The 22,376-nt window shown below is 43.5% G+C and overlaps 1 protein-coding gene across 1 annotated transcript in view; it reads right to left on the bottom strand.

The window, feature by feature from the left end:
• Positions 1-22,376, bottom strand: part of ADAMTS3 (ADAM metallopeptidase with thrombospondin type 1 motif 3) — a 102,827-nt gene that overhangs the window by 47,297 nt on the left and 33,154 nt on the right. The window contains exon 4 of the mRNA XM_051618777.1: positions 18,578-18,734. Coding sequence (XP_051474737.1) covers positions 18,578-18,734 — 157 coding nt within the window. The remainder of the gene's footprint in view (positions 1-18,577; positions 18,735-22,376) is intronic.

Below are 22,376 nucleotides of genomic sequence, written 5' to 3'. Positions count from 1 at the left end.
TGGGAGAAGATTTAGGAAGAATTTTCCATGGAACATAAAAAGACCTGGCTATAAATACGATCAAAAGAGACAGTTCTCCTCAAAAGGCAGATTTAAAAGCTAGAAGGAGAACAGGCCTGGGGCACAGACTGTTGTGGGGTGGGTGAGTGTGAAGGGGAAGAAAGTCTTGCCAGAATATGACCAGAACTGTTTGAAAGTGTCTCTGGACCCGAGTAGACAACAGGTCTCATTTAATCAGACAGCTGGTAACAATCCTGTGCTGAATGAGGATGGTTAAGATATCCAGATAATACCAAGTTACAACTCCTGAGGATCATCACTGACTTTCAGAAACCCGAACTCCAAATTAGACAGCATTCTATGGTCAAATTTGTTTGCAAGTTTTCATTTGAGCAGAGGTATGTTGTCCTCTAGGAATTTTTCTGAGGAGGTTAGCCTGATGTTTATCCTCAGTTAAATTCTAAATACGACTGACAAATGGCAAAACTTCTACATTTCCAGGCTGTTGCACATCAACACAGATATAAGCAAAGGACTCTCAAACCACACAGAAAAAAGGTGGCTGATAACTTGAGAACTACTAGATCTTAAAGTAAACTGAGATTCTGAGTTACAGGAAACCAATTTTTCTTTTCTGGCTTAAATGTTCCTTGAAAAATTTGGAGTACTTGATCCCCAACATAAGAAGGACATGGAGCTCCTGGAGAGATTCCAGAGGAGGCCATGGAGATGATCTGAGGGCTGGAGCAGCTCTGCTCTGGAGACAGGCTGAGAGAACTGGGGCTGTTCAGCCTAGAGAAGAGAAGGCTCCAGGGGGACCTCAGAGCACCTTCCAGTGCCTGAAGGGGCTCCAGGAAAGCTGGGAAGGGGCTTGGGACAAGGGCAGGGAGGGAGAGGACAAGGGGGATGGATTAAAACTGGAAGAGGGGCGTTTAGATGAGATATTAGGAAGAAATTAGGAGGGGATTTAGGTGAGACATTAGGAGGAAATTCTTCACTGTGAGGGTGGTGAGACCCTGACCCAGGTTGCCCAGGGAAGCTGTGGCTGCCCCATCCCTGGCAGTGTTGAAGGGCAGGTTGGATGGGGCTCGGAGCAACCTGGGCTGGTGGGAGGTGTCCCTGCCCATGCAGGGGAGTTGGAACTGGATGACCTTTAAGGTCCTTTCCAATCCAAACCATTCTATTTTTCTATGATTGAAAACCACCTATCTTGAGTAAGGCAGATGATGAACTGAACAAGTCCATACAGTATTTCTGCTCTTTGTTTCTGGAAAACTTAATATAATTTCAGTACTCTCACCCTAAAATGCACACTTCAGCTGGGATTCAAACCCTGACTAGCACAAAGGACAGCTTGCCCAGACTCTGGATTCAGATGTGATGGTGTGGTTGCAGTGGCAGGATCCCCAGAGGAGGATGGCAGTGTGAGGAATGTGAGACTACCAGTCAAAGCTAGAAAAAAACCTGTTTAAAATGAAGAGGCAACAGAAGCAACTAATACAGCAGAAGCCTAGAAGTGGCAGGACAGCAAATACCCATTTCAAAAAATGCATCAAAGTGTTAGTCACAGATAATAAGCCTCTCTTTCTGGCCACATGGAATTTCAGTAATTTTTTCAAAATTCCACTGGCATAAATATAAAGGAAAAGCTCCAACTATAAACTATCCCTGAATGCTGTTGAACTCCTGCTTGCTTTTTTTTTTTTTTTCCATTAATGCACTGTAAGTCAGCATTCCAAGACCAACAAATGTCTCCAAACCCAAGTTATTTCCAAACAGTCCATGTACCATGATATTGTCCAAGATAACAGCAAAAATATGTGCTAAGCCAGTCTCCTCTAACAGCACATAAAAAGGGGAAGGAAGGGGCTGCACCAAGAGACCATGCTGATCCACTGGGCTTGAAAAAAAGCTTTCAATAAAACAACTAGAGCAAAAAGATCATTCTGTTTCTGAACTGAAAAACAAATCCTATCCAAGTCAGCTCTCAGTTATGCCATTTGAAATTCCATGTAGCCATTAGTGAGACAGAGTGTCTGCTTGGGGCTGGGGAAGTGGAGACTTGGTTTTCATCTCTGCTGCTGCCAGGTAAAAAGTTTCAGTAAAGAAAGGTTTGGTGACCACATTGCTGGGGTAGAAGATGGTGTATGACACCACAGGGTTAAGCAGAAGAGCTCTATGCTCAAATGGAAATAGATTTCCATTTTGAAATTCTCATCTGTGAGCCTTTAGAAGAAAAACTGCATTTTGAATGTAATTGTTTATTGGCCTTCCCTCTTTGGGGAAAATCCCCAGCTCTTCACTAGAAGTCGGGGTGGAAAATTTGTCATTCCTGTAACCCAGTGTCTCAGTGTATACAGCCTGTACCATAGCTAAACCCAAGTTTCATCAAATAACGTTTCCTAGTTGCACCCACTACAATTTAGCAGCTCTCCCACATTAAGCAAAGAAAGAAAGACTAGGTGGTTTTTTTGTTGTGGTTTTTGTTTGTTTGTTTGTTTTGTTTTGTTTTGTATTAATGCAGATTTTTTTAGGCTCTAAAACCAGAGAAAGGGCAGCTTGAGGCAGAGGACTCAAGGTTTCCAAGGAGCATTACATCTGATGAGCAGCTGTGAACCAAGCAGCATGGCAGAGACTCAGGAATACAATTGTTCAGCTTTTTACATCCTATAGATGCAGACAAGGCATAAGCTAAAGGAGACACTTCTGGCTTTTCTGTATCACCTTGACCCACAAATGCCACAAGTTTATTCTTTACACAGGAACAAACATTAAGGCATCCAAAATATGAAGACAGGCTGAGAGAGTTGGGGCTGTTCAGCCTGGAGAAGAGAAGGCTCCAGGGAGACCTTAGAGCACCTTCCAGTGCCTGAAGGGGCTCCAGGAAAGCTGGGAAGGGGCTTTGCACCAGAGAGGGCAGTGAGAGGACAAGGGGTGATGGTTTTACCTGAAAGAGGAGAGATTTAGGTTAGACATCAGGAGGAAATTCTTCACCATGAGGGTAGGAAGGCACTGGAACAGGTTGCCCAGGGAAGTTGTTGATGCCCCATCCCTGGAGGTGTTCAAGGGCAGGTTGGATGAGGCTTGTGCAGCCTGGTCTGGTGGGAGGTGTCCCTGCTCATGGCAGGGAGGTTGGATCCTGATGATCCTTAAGGTCCCTTCCAACCTTCACCATTCCATGATTCTCTGAGGTATTAAAAAGCCCAGTCAATAAACAGGTATTTGGGTGTTAGTGCCTATCAAATTTCTGTCACTACCAGCAACTGTAAATGAGCCTGGAGATGGAAAGGGAGCTCATCTGCTCACTGCTCATAAGAAGTTCCTAGTAACGATGCAGATGTTCCCAAACAGAAAGTGGATGGGATGCCCAGATGTCTTTCCTTGTCATATTTTTCCAAGCAGCTTGACAAACTTCAGATGTAAAAAAATAAATATGAATGACGAGGCTGTCTAGCCAGCAAAAATAAAAAGCATGTTTGACAAAAAAGCCAACGAAGCAGATCTGCAGAGGTCAGAACTTCGTCGGCCTTTGTCCAATTAAGTTAGTGTCTCATCAGACACCGAAACATTGCCAGGCATAATGGGAACTGAACTGCTGGTCAGTCACAGACCCAATTCTCTTAATTAATTTATCTCACCTCGTGTTCCCTACTAAAGGACAGCTGTTAAGGAAAGGAGGACTTCTCTTTTCTTCAAGTAGTAAATGTTCTGGGCATCAGACACCTGGAACCTTTAACGTATGGGAAGTAATGAAAATATATTGTTACTTATTCTTGGCAGGGAAAGCTCTGCAAACTGATTAAGAAAAAGGACTTGAAATAAATGAAGAATCAGCCCTGTAAAAGCAAATTGAGAAATACCATTAAAATACCAAAGCACAGCCTCAAATGCAACTGTTTGCAAATTCACTTGCAGTGGAGGAGGGATAAAGAACTGTTCAGCTGGCTGTGGAAGAACCTGAGCAGAAGCCAGCTACAGGGTAAGTGCACTTTCAAGGACTGTTAAGGTCCAATTATTTACAATAGTTTCAAAATGAATTCTGTGGTTAAAACTGAGCATTAAAAAAGCAAGAAATTATTTTGTGAACTGAATTTCTGTTGCTATCACGGATCTAAAAATGAAATCCAGGGCTTTTGCTGAAAGCCAACAAAATCTAGGACACTGTTAGTTCCATTATCTGTTATTATATTAATTTAATTTTATTTATAAGCCACAGAACACGAGTTACCCTTTCATGGTAAGTTATTTTTTATTGATTTTTCAAAACAGCTTTTGCTGTTAAGACAACAGATACACTTCAGATGACTCGTGGTCTAGAAGTACCAGCTGAATTTTCTGGAAATCTGGCAAACCAAGCTTTGGTGAATAAGAAAGGAAGTTTCAACCAGTTAATTATTCCAGTACTAAGTACTGTTCCAGTACTGAAAGGGTGGCTCCCAAGAAGATGGAGATTCCCTATTTACAAGGAGTCACATGGGAAAGACAACGGGTAATGGGCACAAGTTGCTCCTGGGGAGATTCCAATGGGACACAAGAGGTAATTTTTTTCTCCATGAGGACAGTCAAGCATTGGAACAGTCTCCCAAGGGAAGTAGTGGATTCTCCCCCATTGGACAGTTTTAAGTCTCAGCTGGACAGTGTGCTGAGCCACCTCACATAAACTACAGTAGTACCTGGAAAGGTTGGACCAGATGATCCTTGAGGTCCCTTCCAACCTGACATTCTATGATTCCATGAACTGATCAAGAGAAAACAACATGGGAGAATGAAACAGCATTAGAAAAGTCATCAAGCACGGTGTGCCACTTGGAATGTGGAGCAGCTGAGCAACAACCCTGCTCCCACATGAAAGGGGTCACGTGGGCAAAGTGAGCAACAGAGACTTTTTTACAGCCTGGAGAAAATTAAGTAAACGACACTTGACTCCTGAAAGGACACAGGTGCAAAGGACCAAGTATCTTGGATGTAACACATCCAGAAATATTCAACAACGTGATTTTTAAGTTATGCTGGAGATATTCACTCTATGTTGTTAGAAGACCTGGAGGATCAGAATGCAGTTTCACTTAACCTAAAAACTGTTCCATGCAAGGCACGGGGGATTTTTCAGAGCTTCCTAACACACCTGGGCAGAGGTTCGCCAGCTCCACGTGCTCAGGTAATGCTGCTGGAGGCAGCAGCATCCAGCTCTGCTCTGGAGAGGGCTCCTGAATGGCACAGCTTGTGTCCCATGGCTTAGCCAGCCAGCACATCCTCACAGTTTGTACCCAGAGTTTAGGGAATAAAAAGCTCTAGTTTTGCTCTAGGATTGCTTCCCAAGGAACTTCTCTTGCAGACAAAAAAATGCAAATGGCTTTTCTGACCTAAGCAAGTAAAAAACCACCTCAAAGAAGCTTTATCAAATCACAGATATCCCAAAAAAACCTAATTTAAATCTACATCAAAAAGGGAAGAAGCAAGTAGAAAGTCCCAAGTGAAAAATCAATCAAAAAAGACAAAGCATCAAGCAGCAAACGTATTCTGTCTTACAACAAAGGTGACAAAAACAAGATTTAAAAGGGATATTTATGTTGTGTTTTCCACTGCTTTCAGCTGTGAAAATCCTGAGTTCTCTAGTTCCCAGTAAAAGGAAATCGTTACCTTCGCAATTTTTCTCAACAATCCACAGATCTTTCCCTGTCGGACAAAATAATTTCTTAACAATGTCAGTTTCAAAGCCATTTTAATGAAGTTGCAACTATGTCATTTATTCAGGCTTCTTCTGTAAACTGGCTTGTCTGAAGCTGCCTTGCTCCTGATGAGCTCTCCAGGGTGACTCCCTTCATATCCAAACATGACTGTTGATGTCCCAGACACCCTGTTGCTATGTCGTGCCCAGTAGTTAGGAGAAAAGAGCTGTAGGCAGCCAAGCAAACAAGTGATCCATACCTGGAGTGACTGAGCCTAATTACCTGGTACTGCTATTAAAAAAAGGCTTAAAAAAAAAAAGGCACTGCTGGTCATGCTGCAGAGGAAGGCCCACAAACCAAACACTTTCCTTGGCTACTCCTAAAGGTCCCAGCCAGCAAAGCCCTTCCTCACTCCCTGGGTTGTCTTCCCAAACCACAGAGTACTTGGCAGAGTCTAACCCTGATGTCCCAGAGGTCAGGTTCTCCTGGCACCCGGGCAGGAGCAGCCAGCTTCCCTTGGACAGCCACTCACTCTTTTCCAGCTCCAAGTGCAGACTCAGACTCGTGTGTCTTCTAATAACCTTCAGAATCCTAACTATCTTGACGATCTTGTCCGGTGTTATTAGAATACTCACAAGAATGATTAGGCAAGACATCCTGGCAAAACCCCACTGTTTTCATAGCAAACAACAGCTGGGTCATGCTGTTAACTGCACCATGTTTTACTATTGCATTTTGGAAGGATTTATGCACTTCTGTAACCCAGAAATGGATCTGAAGAAACTCGGTCCACTGGGAGCAAAATTGACTGCAAGGATGATGTTCTCACGTTAAGTCATTTCCACAGGCATTCCTGTCAGCCCCCGTGGCCCAACTCCATGTCATCCCATGTAAGACAAACAAGATAAGTTTACTCTCCCTTATCATCTTTAGAGGGACAAAGGGAAGCACGCTGTGAGCTCCAGGGGACATCCTGGTGCAATACACACAGTACGGCAAGAGTCACCACGCAGGAACACTCACAGAGGACAGGGACCACCAAAGGGAGGGGCACAGCCCACCTAGCCCACCTCCACAAGCATGCAGATCACTCATGCAAAGTAGAATCATGGAATGATTAAAGTTGGAAGGGCCCTTAAAGATCATCAGGTTCCAACCTCCCTGCTAAGAGCAGGGACACCTCCCACCAGACCAGGCTGCACAAGCCTCATCCAACCTGCCCTTGAATACCTCCAGGGAGGGGGCAGCCACAGCTTCCCTGGGCAACCTGGGCCAGTGCCTTCCTACCCTCATGGTGAAGAATTTCTTCCTGATATCTAACCTAAATCTCTCCTCTTTCAGGTAAAACCATCACCCCTTGTCCTATCACTGCCCTCTCTGGTGTAAAGCCCCTCCCCAGCTTTCCTGGAGCCCCTTCAGGTACTGCAAAGTGCTCTAAGGGCTCCTTGGAGCTTCCTGTTCTCCAGGCTGAACAGCCCCAACTCTCTCAGCCTGTCACTGTAGTAGAGGTGCTCCAGCCCTTTGATCACTTTCATGGCCCTCCTCTGGACCCTCTTCAACAGCTCCATGTCTTTCCTGTGCTGAGGGCTCCAGAGCTGGACACAGTATTCCAGGTGGGTTCTCACAAGAGCAGAGTAGAGGGGGAGAATCACAAGAGTAGCCAAGAACAATTTTCCTTCTCCTCTATCAGAAACCAGGGATGACTACACCATACCAGAAATTTTCAAAGATATAAACTGAATTAAATTGCCCAGCTCCCCCTCAGTTTGGGCTTTTACCTACTTCTGCATTTCTAAAATTTTCCTAAAAACATACTGAGCAAGAAACCTGTTCAACTCACAACGGGGAAAAATGCCAAAAGTGCATAAAATTCAAGGGAACAAAATCCAGCAACAGTCACATGGCATGAAAAGAACCGTTTTATATTATGAGATGAACTGCTACGTTTGAATTAATTTTCCCATAGAAGACATAGGTTAAAAAAGTCAACTGTAGAACACAGACTGATTCAAAAAGGATCTTTTCTTTCAGGGAAAGAGAGTCCCCTGGGGCTTTCCCAGTCTCACGTTTCAGTGCTGCATTTGTATAATGCGCATGTAAAACACATAAACAAGGACCAGCCCCCGCAAGCTGTGGGAGGACTCATTTCCTCATGGTCCTGACCTCTAATTGACATCAGTTCCTCATGATGAGGCAGCTCTCCTGCTTCCAATTAGCGTGGTGTCTCAGGCAGGGACCCTCCTGCTACATACCCTGTTTTACAGCCAGAGGTGAGGGTTACAGACAAGTGCCACGTGCAGGGTTTAGCACCTCCTCACCCATGGGAAGCTACGGTGAATCCTGTGGGCTGCTCCTCTCTGACATGACACCAGAGTTGTCCCTTATGTTGGACACGTGCTGGAAGGGCACAAAGGGTGGTCCTCACCTTGGCATGTCTTTACCTCTTAGGAAGTTACTTTAAGAATACCATCTATAAAGGAAGCAGGCTCCCTTCACACAGCAACAGCTGCTTACAGAACATGTAAAAATCTCTGCTGCCCCTTATCACCACTGTTCACTGGAAGCTTTATTCTTCCTGTGTAATTTGGGGGCATAAGGAGTTTCCATTGGGAAACTGCAGAAGCCTTGGAATGGCTGCAAGTCGCAAGTACTGATCTTTTTCTGTTCATTTTTTCAATTTTCCCTTCATACAGATTTCAGTGTGTTTTACTACTCTGGCTTTGGGTGCTTGTGGTTGGAATCAAGCCTTTATCCTTGGTTTTATTTAAGAGTAATTTTCCTTTGTTATTGCCAAGAATTAAAGATGACTTAACCAGCTGGATGTCCCCGCTCCCATCATGGGGAGGTAGGAGAACCTCCCTGACACAGACAGAGGGCGTGAGGCACTTTCTAGTGCTTTTTGATCCACTCCTGCTTAAGTTCCTTTCTTAAAAAATAGTCACAAGCTTTTTCTCAGATATGAAGTCTGGGTTTTCTTTTACTCATAGACATTTCAGAGCAAGCAGAATAAAGCCTGTACAGCAGAGACTATGGATCTTAAATCTATGTTTGATATTATAATTCTCTGGCGACTATGAAGGGGACTCCTTCCCCAAGCCCCACACAGCTCTGAACCTGAGCTTAGTCACCACAGCCTCGAGGACAAGCAGTGCCCAAAGTGGTGCACTCCACTGACAAAATTTTTTTGTTGTACCCTGAACATAGAACCATAGGGGTTGGAAGGGACCTCTGAAGATCATTGAGTCCAACCCCCTGCTGCAGCAGGAACACCCAGGGCAGGTCACACAGGAACTCATCCAGATGGGTCTTGAAAGTCTCCAGAGGAGACTCCACAGCCTCTCTGAGCAGCCTGTCCCAGGGCTCTGTTACCCTCACAGTAAAGAAGTTTTTCCTCATGTTGAGGTGGATCTTCCTGTGTTGTAACAGTAATACATAATTTCCATACATCTTACCAACTCTTACAACTCTTAAAAAAGAGGGATGAGTATTTGTAGCAAACGTGTCTGCTCCTAGCATTGCTACAGCCCTCCTACTTGATTACAGCAGGTCATGTTCTCCGCTTACTGACCACCTACACTTTTCAGCCCTGTTGTCTAACAGGTCCAGCTATGATGCATGCAAATGCTTTTCATATACTAACTCAACTTTTTATGTAGAGTAATTATATCACCTGTAAAAAGTCTAGGCTGGCTAGTGAATCTGCCAGAGCACACCAGCAACCTCATGGCCTACTGCATGTCTGGACACAGGGATCATAACTGTTCCAGCTTTTACTGGATGAGAGGTGATGGACATCAGCTGGAACAAGGGACATTCCAATTAGATGGGGGGGGGAGGGGGAAACCCAAACATTACAAGAGCAATCAACCACTGGAACAGGCACCCAGAAACGTTGTGTTCTCTCTGTCCTTGGAAATATTGAAAACACAACTGCTGAGTTACTGTGCTTTGATCCTATGAAAGGTTGGGCCACAGAGGCTGCTGTCTGGTGACACATGTCATGAAAATAAAGCAAAGACACTTTCCAACGACAAGATGAATCACCGATTCCACCTGATGCTGACATCCAAGCAAGGGAGGTTAAACCTAGTTCAGGTCATGCCTAACCAGGCTGAGAGCACACTTCTGTCTGCTGTGCACACACACTCCCACCGTTGGAGAGGGCTGGAATTCTGTTGCACTCAAAGATATTACTCATCTACTTCCATTTCTACAAGTGCTTGATGGTTTTCTCATCATCTTTCCTCCCACTTCTCCCCCTCCTTAGATTCCTTCTCTTTTTTCCCCATGTATTATTGTAAATACATCCATCACCACTACTCATTTTCCTTTGTACTAAGCCATGCTGCTCCTGCTTGAAAAGTACTCTGTTGGCTACCTTTCCTGGGATTAAGCAAACAGGTACCTGAAACAAAAAAGTACAAAAGCCTAACCCCACAAACCAGTCGTTAATCAAGAACTTCAAGGAATCATATTAAGTTTCACTTTTACAGAAGAATGCTGATTTAAAAGCCAAAGCTGTAGCAATTCTGGATAAAGAGGCAGGATGTATTTGGGTGAGTACATACACAGGTTGTTGCTACTTATACAGGAATGCCTGTATTGTTACGGAGCATGTTACAAACTGTGGTTTAGTAAGTCTCCACAAAAATCAGTTCCATCTTGCCTGCTACTGCCGATGCACAAATTTGTGTGGTGTGCTGGGCAGTATCTGAAACATCCTCCATCAGAATACAGGTCATGAGAAATTCTGCTGAGAAAGAGCTCAGACACCTTCCGGCACGATGACGTCTCTAAGAAACACTAATGTGCCTGGGGAAGTGCAGAGGGAGGTCTCCCAGGCAGGCAATAGTCTTCCCATTCTTCTACCTCCTATTCCAGGGTTTCATTCCCAGGCAACCAGGAGCAAATCCCAAATCATTTCTTCCTCCTACATGTTTCCCACCTGGGACAAAGACACTCAAAACCAGTACCATGGCAACCCCATCAGCCACACAAGCACTTTAGTTCTTTTGGGAAAATGGAAATTCTGAAAGGAAGCTGGGAGATAAAGGCTCCTACTCCTTGTTTCCCACTGTTAGGAAGTAATTACAAAAATAGTTTAATCTGAACTGCTTTCTGGGTGAATAGGTTGTAATTTAAAAAATACTATGATGTAAAGAGGAAGATAAAATAAGAAAACTCTTGAGTACATGAACATGCTGTGTAACCTCCAGGCTTAATGCTGGGTGTCATCATTACACTGTATGAAAAGAATATAATACATGAAAAATAATGATAGTTGAATGAACAGGAGAAAAGAGAAGTGGATGACCTCAGGCAGAATATGATCCAAACCCTGTCTCACCAGCCCATCATCCAAAACCAGTCTTCTCACTGACTCCAGTGGACTTGAATCAGGCTTTTGTATTTCTGAGAAATCCAATTTGGATTTTATTTTACAATAACACCAGAGCCTGATTCAGCTGAACTTGCAAAGAAGGCCTCCTGGGTGCAAACTTGATTCTAAACTCTACAGTTCTTTGCCTGTTCTTATTGTTTCCTGAATGCTCGCAAGGAATAAGGTTAATGATCACACATCCTGGCCATGTTTGTCAGCTTATGAACAAAGGAGAACAGATTCTTTTCATCCCATCCAGCCAGAACTATATCATCATTATACTTCAAAAACCTTCCAACTCAGGCTTGTCCAGAGAGCATTTTTTTTCCATTCCTACATGAAAAGCTATTTTGGTGAGAAAGTCTTCAAGATTTATTTAAATGATGTTTTAACATGACAGCTTCATACATTCTTCAAGGGTTTTCAACTTTGTATGCATAGCTCATGTGGTCGTTGTCCTCCAGACCCTTTGTACCCTGTCTTTTGATCTTTGTTGCTTTTTGCTCTAAGAATTAAGTGTTTTTTCTTTAACAGATGTTACTTGGGAACAACACTCATGATGGCGACTACCTGTAGTAGGCAACCAAAATAAGAAGCACAGTTGTTCAGTGTCTTCAGGTTCAAGACCTCAATTATGGGGGAAGCTGAGCTTACAAAATGTCATCCCAGGGCCATCCGACACGGAAAAGCCATTAGGAGACAATGCTGCCTATTTATAGCCATGAAGAACTCCAGAAATTGTCCTGCTCTATGAGAGGACTCCCAGACTATACCTAACCAGATGCTCATCCCAGATGTTGAGAAACCAACATCTGGTGTCCCAGAAGTGGCACTACTCCCTCCCCCTGGCCTGGCAGAGGGTTCTGAGTGTCAACATTCACCCAGCAAGCAGAGCATCTTCTGCTCCCTGGATGAGCAAGGAAATGCTACAGCAGAGTACGTGCCTGGTGGCATCCTGAAAGCTGCTGCCCCACCAGGCATGCCAGCATTAGCAGGGGATGCCAACTCCCAGAACTCTTCATATGGCTTCTGCAGTACAGCAGCTACTTAAAATATTTTCAGGAACAGTGCAGAGCCCACAGAAATGGCCTTCATCATCCAGGACTCTGAAGCTGATGGTCAAGTCGTAACACTTCAGAAGAGGGTCCTTCTCTAAGCAGCTCATTTCAGTCTAACAATAACCATTTGGTAGGTTAAACGTGGCAAGCCACCACAGCTCCAACCAGGAGTTCCCCTCTTTTCCTGCTGCTGGATTAAAGGATGTTCAGAGGCTGTTGGCTGTGGAAATAGCACCTCCTCCTCCCTCGGTACATCCATCACCTCCTCTAAAGCTGAAAAGATTAATTAGGGTTGCTGGGCTGCTAAGCCCCTGCTGTCATTAAATGCATTTCAGGGTTGTGTTTCTCCCTCAGTGTGAGGCAAGGGAAAGTATGCTGCATTAGCTGGGAATGCCTATGGAATTCTGAGGGCCACCTGTTTCTCCATGTTCCTATCAAGTCTAGTGAGAAGGTCCTCTTAGTTTCAACTCACTGTCACTTGCTGGAAGCACATCCCTGCTCATTCATATTCTCCTACCAGCTTTATGATGGTTGATTACATCTCACTTCTGAGCACAGATAGAAGCTTTCAATCATTTTCTCCAATTCAGACAAAAATTAGGACAGCACATGTAGTTTGGTAGGAGTGTTCCTGTTCCTGGTCAGGATTACGTTCAACATGATGAGCTGACCAGCTTTCACACGGTTTGCTGTGTGACTCCTGCCTGACCCACTTCTTCACAAGGAAGAATAATCAAGAGTCATTTCTGTTCCCAGGGGAGAAATCTGCTTGATGTGTGTGGACGCTGTGCCACAACCTACTACATTTAAGTGGTTTTCAATAGCTGGGACTTCCCGGGGGAGGCCTTGGCTGCCATCCTGCAGAAGAGGAAGAGCTTCCTCTCTCCAGAAGAACTAACCCAGGCTCAGTCAGCACTTCCAACCAGGCCTACCCAGCACAATGCAGTAGCAATAAGGTGGTTGTATTTTGTATTTTTTTAACATGAACTGATCGGGATCTACTACTTCTTGCAGGTCCCTGCATTGCCTCACATCAGCAGAAGAAAGATCAGATTCCAAAAAACACACTAAAACAATCCTTTGAATCAACAGATGGATTATCCACAAAATAGAAATAACCACTCCTGCCACCAGCCTGACAAAAACACAGAAAATTACCTGCATTTCCCTGGTATCACAGAGCAAGAGCCACAGGCATTTTAAAAGCATAAAACAACCAGGAAATATTCAGGGCCATTTATATGCAAAGGATCATAGTCACACCAGAATGACTGAAAAAAGGTATAAAAAAGGACTAACTAATTAAGGGTCCTTCAATGCGCCTAAATTGAGCATGCACATATACAAAGAACAAGATACCCCCCAGTTCCAAGGATCTGTGCCACCTCTTTAAAGGCTCAGCCTCTGGCATATTATTCTCATTCCTTAACTTAAAAGATAATTAAAATAAAATGAAAACAAAAAAACCCACAATGAAATGAAATGAAATGAAATGAAATGAAATGAAATGAAATGAAATGAAAGAAAGAAAGAAAGAAAGAAAGAAAGAAAGAAAGAAAGAAAGAAAGAAAGAAAGAAAGAAAGAAAGAAAGAAAGAAAGAAAGAAAGAAAGAAAGAAAGAAAGAGAAAGAAAGAAAGAAAGAAAGAAAGAAAGAGAACAAATGTGTTATTGCTTCCTTCTTCTTTCTGAAATATTTCCATTTCTCAGCATCTTCTGCTGGGTGTTTTGAGGGGCTCTTCCCTACATGTAATGAAAGAGGTAAAATTAAAAAAATAAATAAATTTAAAAGGCTATAGAAGCATTTTGGTGTGTGAAGATGCAGAAGCTCCCCAGCTTCTCCTGGCACAGACACAGAATCACAGAATGTTAGGGATTGGAAAGGACCTCTGGAGATCATCAAGTCCAGCCCTCTGCCAGAGCAGGACCACCTGGGGCAGGTCACTCAGAAATGCGTCCAGAGGGGTCTTGAAAGTCTCCAGAGGAGACTCCACAACCTCTCTGGGCAGCCTGTTCCAGGGCTCCATCATCCTCACAATAATGAAGTTTCTCCTCATGTTGAGGTGGAACTCCCTGTGTTCAAGCTTGCACCCACTCTCCCTTGTCCTATGTCAGGGCACCACTGAAAAGAGATTGGCCCATCCTTCTTGACACCCACCCTTCAGATATTTATATACATTAATAAGATCCCCTCTCAGCCTTCTCCAGACTAAGCAGTCCCAGGTCTCTCAGCCTTTCCTCATATGGCAGATGTTCCAGTCCCTTAATCACCCTTGTAGCCTCTGTTGGACTCTCTCTGGTAAATTCCTGTCCCTCTTGAACTGGGGAGCACAGGGCACAATACTCCAGGTGTGGTCTCACCAGGGCAGAGCAGAGAGGGAGGAGAACCTCCCTCGACCTGATGGACACACTATTCTTAATGCACCCCAAGATATCACTGGCCTTCTTGGCCACCAGGGCACATTGCTGCCCCATGGGTAACTTGTTGTCCACCAGGACTCCAAGGTCCTTCTCCATGGAGCTGCTTTCTAGCAGGCCAGCTCCTACTCTGTACTGGTACATGTTATCCCTTCCCAGGTGCAGGACTCTATCCTTATTCTATTTGAACCTCATTAGGTTCCTCTTTGCCCAGCTCTCCAGCCTGTCCAAATCTTGCTGAACGGCAAGGGAAGGAAAACAAGGCCTGTCCATAAATGCAATCCTACAGCATTCCTCAAACGAAGGAGGCAGGATTTCCCATCTGATTTCTGGAGTCTTGAATGTAATGCACTGCTGAGGAAACCAATCTCTACACAAAGAATATGATGAAAACAAGCAGGTAGGTGCATGCCATACACTGTCATTCCCTACGGAGAGCCATGGATACTTTGAACAGGAATCAGCACAGGGTCCTGCTTCAGGGGCAGGGTTACATCCCTGCCAAGGCAGAAAGGCTAAACCCAAACTATCCAGGACCTTCAGACACCCTAGTATCTTCTCCAGAAACCCAGATTTCTAGTTACACCCTTTCTAAGAGAGGTCCCTGAAACTACAGCACAAACAAATGAAAAGAATAAAGAATAAAGAAAAACAGGAAAGAGAAGGAGATCAATCATATGTGTGCTTATTTCTATGAGAACACAGTACATGAACCAATACATGCTCCACCACCTTGCAATCATTGCTAAACCCTTGATCTTCAGATAGTAGTTGTTGTTTTTTACTTAAAACTCCTGCACTTGTTCTGCCCCGTTGTTTGAAAGAAGTCCACCACATCCCCAAATGTTACAAAACCCTGCAGAAATACCAGGTGTCCCATCAGACTGAGAGCTTCTTCTGTATAGCTGGAGTTGGAAGCCCTCAAGAGAACAAAAGGCAGGATGTCCTACTTCACTGTGTGCAGGGAGGCTTTTACACAACGTTGCCCAGTTTGTATAACCTCTGACTACAAGCATTTTAAGTACTTTTTTATCTTCATGACTAGTTCGTTGAGTCATCTGTCATCTATTACTGAAACTTGAGATTCTTGTCTGCATTGTCTCAATATGCAGCTGAACTTCTAAGGGGTCAGGAGACTGTACTTGGCATTTCTGCCTCTGGCCAGGGCACCAGGCACGTGAGGTGGGGAGCAGGGGCAGAGGAGATTGAGAAAGGTTGTCATGCATCAATACGTAGCAGACTACTTAACCACTGCAAAGGGTTTCTATTTCCTGAACTCAAATGTGTGTAAAAGCTTTAAACTGTCAAAAGTAAGCAAGAGAGATTTCCTGTGAGCATGAGTAACCCTTCCCATTTGTTTACTCAGAAGAGCTGCAATGTTGTTAACCCCTTATGTGGCCCAAACATTTCCTCAGCTCCACAGGCTTGGAGCTTAAAAAGCATCTTGAGGAATTAAGGTTAAAGGCAGCATAACTCACTCCTTTGTTGTGACTAGTCGGACCCAAAGTGGAACCACCCAACACCAGTGTGGACAAGACTATAGTCTACTTTGCAAAAAATGGAGACTAGTGCCATGAAGATCAGGCTTTACCCAGTTGGGAGCAGTCAGTAACTGGGCTTGGTCAAGCATAGCAAAAGGCAGCTAAAAGTAAAGAAATCACTCCAGCTGAAAAGTAACCAGGAGGGAAAATTAGCCAGCCTCCATCTAACTTTTTTTCTTTGGAAAACAGGGAAGATGGAAAAGACTTCCTGTTTCCTTCACCTGAAACTTCAAGATCCATGCAAACTCACCTCTAGAAGAGAAAACACTTAAGACAAATCCTCTTAGGAGAAAGTTGAAGATACCAAGAGGAGTTGTAACATGTACAGAACCCTCCCAAAAGCACAGGCATGCCCTACTGCTATCTGGGCCAGGATCAGCCAGCCTTCTAGATATGGGCTGTTGAGAGCTTCTCCAGCCACTTTTAAAGCCCACATGAGCTGTATGTACCAAAAAGCAGTTTGTCCAGCACATCCAACTGTTTGGCAAAGCAATAATCAAGAGGAATTTTGCTGTGTATCATGTCCGTTAGAAAGGAGGTTAAAAATCTTCTGTCAAGACAAATTCACATTTGGTTTAGCTCGACAGGCACAGACACGGACACACAAACACCACCTGATGTTGTAAAGAACCCTACAGATCAGCAAATGACCCAAGTGATTAGCAAAGCCAATGGAGTGCCAGAATACATCAACACAGAAGCCAAAAGACCCATACTACCTTTTCTATTTTGTGCTGGCAATTCTTCTATGCCAGGTAAGGTTTTACCCAAGAATGTGAACTTTTGGGTTGGAGGAGTCTTGGTGTCTTAGCACACCACTAAAATACAGCAGCAATCCAGAAAGTATAAACCATGCCTATTTTCCTGTCCTGGTAAGCTGCGTGTTCTACAGGACTTGACCATACCTTGGCATCACTGAGCACCTTCAGCTAGGTACACATGGAGTTATCCACAAATCTGTGGCTATTAGTCTAGGAACTTGAAATTAAAAACATATCAACAGATCAGTTGTAAGCACAGTGGCAGAAAAGTGGGTGAACAGTTTTCCTTGAATATGCATTTCAAATTTTCAAAGGGGAGGGAGGAGAACTATCTTGCAGATGATAGAAAATAAATGCTACAGTACTAGTCACAGGAAGTACAATAAAGTGACATAACCTGGGTTCAGCTCTCTAATCTGCAGATTTTGCATCACAGAAGATGAGAGATGATGTTTCGTGTTTGATACATCATTAAAACACCGTAACAATATCCACCTCTCTAGTTCTTGGTTCCTCTGCCAGGGTGACCTGTATGACACACTACAGAGACTTTCCCAGGCAAATGCTAAAATAACAACACACAGCATCATACAAACAGATCCCTCCTGCCAAAGGATGCAGCAAAGTGACCTGCAGGAAACAAGCCTTTTTGGTTTGAACTTCTTCATAAGCAAGAGCTACAGACACATGACTTTGACACCAACTAATAAGATCCCCATGAGTTACAAAAAAGTAGCTGCTATTCTTCAGTGCTCCCTCTGACCAAACAGAAGACAGGAAGATGCTGAAGTCATTAAAACCCTCAAAGGACCAAATCCCAAACAACACTCAAGATTCTGAGGCTGGGCTCCTAATTCAATTTAATATTTGTATCTCATTCTAGTTCTTTGTGTTGTAAGTAGCTGCTCTTTCCTTCTCAAACCCTTTAAAGTTCCAAGAATACGTGAACACAAAGTACAAAAAGGAATTTGAGAAACTAAGAGATGTTGAAAAAAAGGCAGAGCACTGAAGGGGAATGGAGCTGCTCTTTCATCCTCAGCCCAGAGTGTCAAAAACCTCAGTGTTCACTATGCAATGCATTGGCTTGTAAGGATTTGTGTAACATTAAAAGGGGGGGAAAATGTACAAGCAAATGGATTAAACCAAACAAAAATGATTCTCAGATGCACCAACCACATTATCTTTGAGACAGAGGGGAATCCTTGGATGTGTCAAAACATATCCCATCAAGACAACTGCCTTCAAATTGCATTAATTGCAACCAGCAGGAGGAGGAAAACAGTATCAGTCGTTAGCAGAATTTAGCTATTACTCAGAAAGAAACAGGACCCAAACTTTAAACAGAAATTGTATGGACAGGCAAACCTTAATAACAGCTTAGAACATTAAAGACATATGAATATTTCTATTAACATCCCATGCCCCACAGTATCTTACCAACTTAAGCAGAGCTCAGACTTGCTCCCACTCAAATCACTACAAACTTTGCCCTTGGAATAAGGAAGGAAAAGCCAAGCATTTTGCAGCATTTCCTGACGAGAACATTTCATGGCTGAGCTCTGCTCTCCGAATCAAAAGCATGTGTGCTGTGCTTGGCAGAGAAACCACTTGTATGAGACTAATGGCATATTTCAGCAAAACATTTACATGCTTTCTTCTCAAAGAGCTCAATTAAAATTGCCTCTTTCCAAAGCTACTGTATAGCTATTACCTGGAACAGATTTGTAAACCATCAGAACAGGGGCACTGTACCTTCTGTATGGACATCAGGGAGAAGATCTGTGGGATGCTGTACTACAGCTGATCTCCTGTACACCATGTGGATTCTCCCCTTTTCTTCTTCCATCTGCTTTCCTCTTTCCAAAGGCTCAATGAAGTATTCATCCTTATCAGTTCTTATCATACCAGCCTGGTGAGGAAGGGAGAAAGCATGCCAACATGTCATTTGAGAGTCTAAAGACCCAGCCTGATGCTTTAAAACAAACATCAAGCAGGGCAAAGAAGCACAAAACACTCAGCAAGTTACCAAAAATTACTCAAATCACTGCTGGGTTTCCTCTGCATGGACTTCTTGCCAGATGCAATAATCCTTGGCACTACAGGGATGCTCATCTGGCTGAGGCCACTGTTCAAAGGCATTAAATGACCACCTTGTGTATGTGTGAGATACACAACCCCTTCAAAACCACAACTAAGACCAAAGTCCTCCAGAAGTTTACCATCTGCACATTATGCACAGCTATTTTGGACTCCAAGCATGGCACACTGAGCCCAGAATGCTGCACTGCTCAGCTAATCCTTAACCTACATATATTGTGAACCCCATATGGCTCCAGCTCTTCATTTTACTTCATTATGATCAGCAGAAGCCACATGGTCTCCTACTTACATGAACACACACTGTTCTGTCCTGTAGCTACATAGCTATTGACAAAACTTCTTCCAGCACAGCAGGCGATAAACAAGAACATCATGTAGGGGGAAAAATGGATACAGAACATTTGAAAATAGTGGAAAACACCAATGGAATATGTGTTTTGAGGAATGTGTAAGTTATTGTCAAAGACATTAACAGTCAAAACATGAATATTTGTATAAAATGTAGCAGAGCAACTGCTAACAAACATTATTCTTATGATCTTCCTTTTATACAATGTTCTCCTGCCACTTGCTCCTACCAGCTGAGCCACGTGTTGGCTTTTCCCATACACCAAAGAAAGCCCTAAAAGAGAGCAGAGCTGCCATGAGGTTGTGACTGAGTATTTCACTGCATCTAAGGTAGGAATTACAGGCTTTGATGCGACCACAGGCACATACAAAGTATGAACCAAAAAACCCAAACCCAAAGGAGACGATCCTAACAGCTCTGCAAACTCCTGACAGAGGAAGTGCAGTTGCAATGCTACACAGATTCATTGATTTGTCTGTTTTTTCCTCAAAAAAACTAAATTATCATAATCCAAGCTTAGAAGATTTGTCAAATACAATATAATTGTGAAGGTGTATGAGAGAGGATTAAAATGAATATTTTAATGAAAGCATTGAAAAGGTCACAAACAGTACTTCACCACAAGCCTTCCATGCTCTGTATATTTTCCTCCATCTACACTCAAATTTTCAGTTAGTGCATTTCTTCAGATGTTGGCTAAAGGACATCCATCTAAATGCTACATTCTTCCTTTGATTCCATTCTGTGAGTAGCAGCAATACATGAGACTTCTGGTTGGATTAACTCAGATTAGCATCCCATGTCAGTTTTTCATGTGGTTATTGTACATCATCAGAGTGGGCATAAACAAGTGCCCTTTGTATGTCAGTGGCTTATTTACTTGCCATTTTTCTGAGCAAAACTAAGCTTTGTGCCTACAGTTGCTATGTTACTGGTGCAGACCTAGCCTTGGCATAAAGATATTCTGGTAAGTAACCCATATTCTATGAAGCTGTTGCCTGTGAGTTGGAAGTAGCTCTACCCAGAGGCCCTGCTCCATTTATGCTTTTCCTTGACTGTGCTAAAGCTACAAAGAAAAAGCCACAATTGTAGATTTGAGCATGGGTGTGTCTTGCTGTAAAAGGGATACAAGAATAATACACAAGCAGCAAGCAGTTTCCATTCTCACAGCTCTCCATAAAACACTTGGACAGACCTAACACATTCCACCCCTTCAGCCACAACTCCTTGTCTGCTCCTCAAAGCCTCCTCACTTCACAGACACTGATCACCCAGCCCTATTAATGCCAGACAGTAACAGTTGCTATTTTAAAAGTCTAATTACTCATTAAGAGGAACACTACCCAAAGCAAACATCCTGTTTCACCTAATCACCCTAAACTAATTACCTAGTGATTGATGAGGAAAAAAAACATAAAAAGCAAATTGACAAAGTATAACCACTGAGATGAAAGGGCACCGAAAGGAGGACCTCTTCCTGCAAACACACTCGGCCTGTCCCTATCCAGCCCAATTCCTGAAGCACAGCCAGGGTTTTCCTGGAGAAGATGCCGAGCGGTCTCTTTCCCTCGGCACACGCCTGGAATCACGCGCAGCGTGGGGTCCTGCCCCTTCCCCAAGCTGGGTCCCACTTCAGCCAGACCGCACACCTTGTACCCACCTGCTCTTTCTTTTAAAACAGCTTTTCTGGGTGATTATTTCTAAACATAAGGTGTATCTCTACCTTTTGTTCCCCCCCCCACGGTAGCGGCCAAGTCCACAATTTGACCTCTCCCCTCCCCAGTTTCATAAATAAAAAGACCTGGAAATTCCCCAAATGAATGGAGAAAGAGGGGTGTTAGTAGGTATTGCATTTCCACACGAATCTTCACTGTAAACTCTACTGTCAACCCAGCATTTTCTTCCCCATCAACCCAAGAGAAAAGCAGGCAGGTGTTTGGAGCACCTATTTTTAAAGGCTCACTCGGAGAAAAAGGCTGCGGTGGATTTTCAAGAAAGAATTACGGAGGGCAATTTTTTTGTTCCCCACAAAAGCACGTTTATGGAACAATACAGGAAAGCGCAGTCTGAAATCTTGGAATGCTAGTAATTTTACTACTTTCTCTTATAAATGAACGAGGTTCAAAGTTTCCATCACCCAGAGGACACAGTCTGAAATCTGTGCTTCTGTGAAGTTTATCTAGAAATGTCCTCGTTAATGTGAAACCGGGACCACCACAAAACCACTAGAAGCCAAAAGAAGCCTTTGTGGCATCGTGGCTGGAAATGCTCCCTCCTGCTCTCTGCACCATTCCAGCCCTGACTTGGAGGAAGTGGATTAACTTCTCAATTTTCTAGAAGTGTAGCAAATTCCCCCTCTCCCCGAGGGGTGCCACAGGAGAACCTGCCAAAGGTCTGGTTGGCACCCCATGGGCACCCACCTTGCTGCCCAGTATCTCTAATCATCTTTAAATTACTCCCAACCATGAATCCATTTTATCCCTGCAGCTCTTTTTTGTCCTCCTCAATGCAGAAGCAATAGTGCACAGCAACAGAGGGAAAACCTTTCTGCTGAATTAAACCAACGTGGGAGCAAGTCCTGCCTGAGTTCACAATAAAAGGTAACTGGGAGGAAGGCCAAATCCAGTCTGGCACAGGCAGCCCACCTAGAAGCACTTCCCAAAGGACAGCAAATGAGCCATTATTTACTGGACAATCTAATGCTGAAGCAAAACCTAGAAATATGCATTTTATTTCATTTTCTTCAAATGCAAAAAGAGGCAGACAATAATAAAGGGAATTACGAACAATATAAAGCCTTGAGAAAATAACCTACAGGGGCAGGTTAAACTAAGGAATCACTCACTGAGCCAAAATCAACAGCACTTAAGGGGGAACATGATTCTGTATAAATATGCATGGGGTATTAGCAGCAAGAGAGGAAAGAACCATTCATTCCAAGAGCACAGCAGAGAACTGTGGAGTGACCATTAAGAATGGAGACATTTAACTTCAATATGAGGGTAAACAGTACGGGTGGGATTTTCAAAAGTATTTTAGGAAGTTAAATACCCCATTTCTAGTGGTTTCCAATAAGGGCAAGTCATTTAATTCTCAGGTGTG

The sequence above is a fragment of the Apus apus genome, chromosome 4 (assembly GCF_020740795.1).
Source record: "Apus apus isolate bApuApu2 chromosome 4, bApuApu2.pri.cur, whole genome shotgun sequence".
In the NCBI taxonomy this organism is placed as follows: domain Eukaryota; kingdom Metazoa; phylum Chordata; class Aves; order Apodiformes; family Apodidae; genus Apus; species Apus apus.
This window is presented reverse-complemented; position numbering and strand designations above follow the sequence as displayed.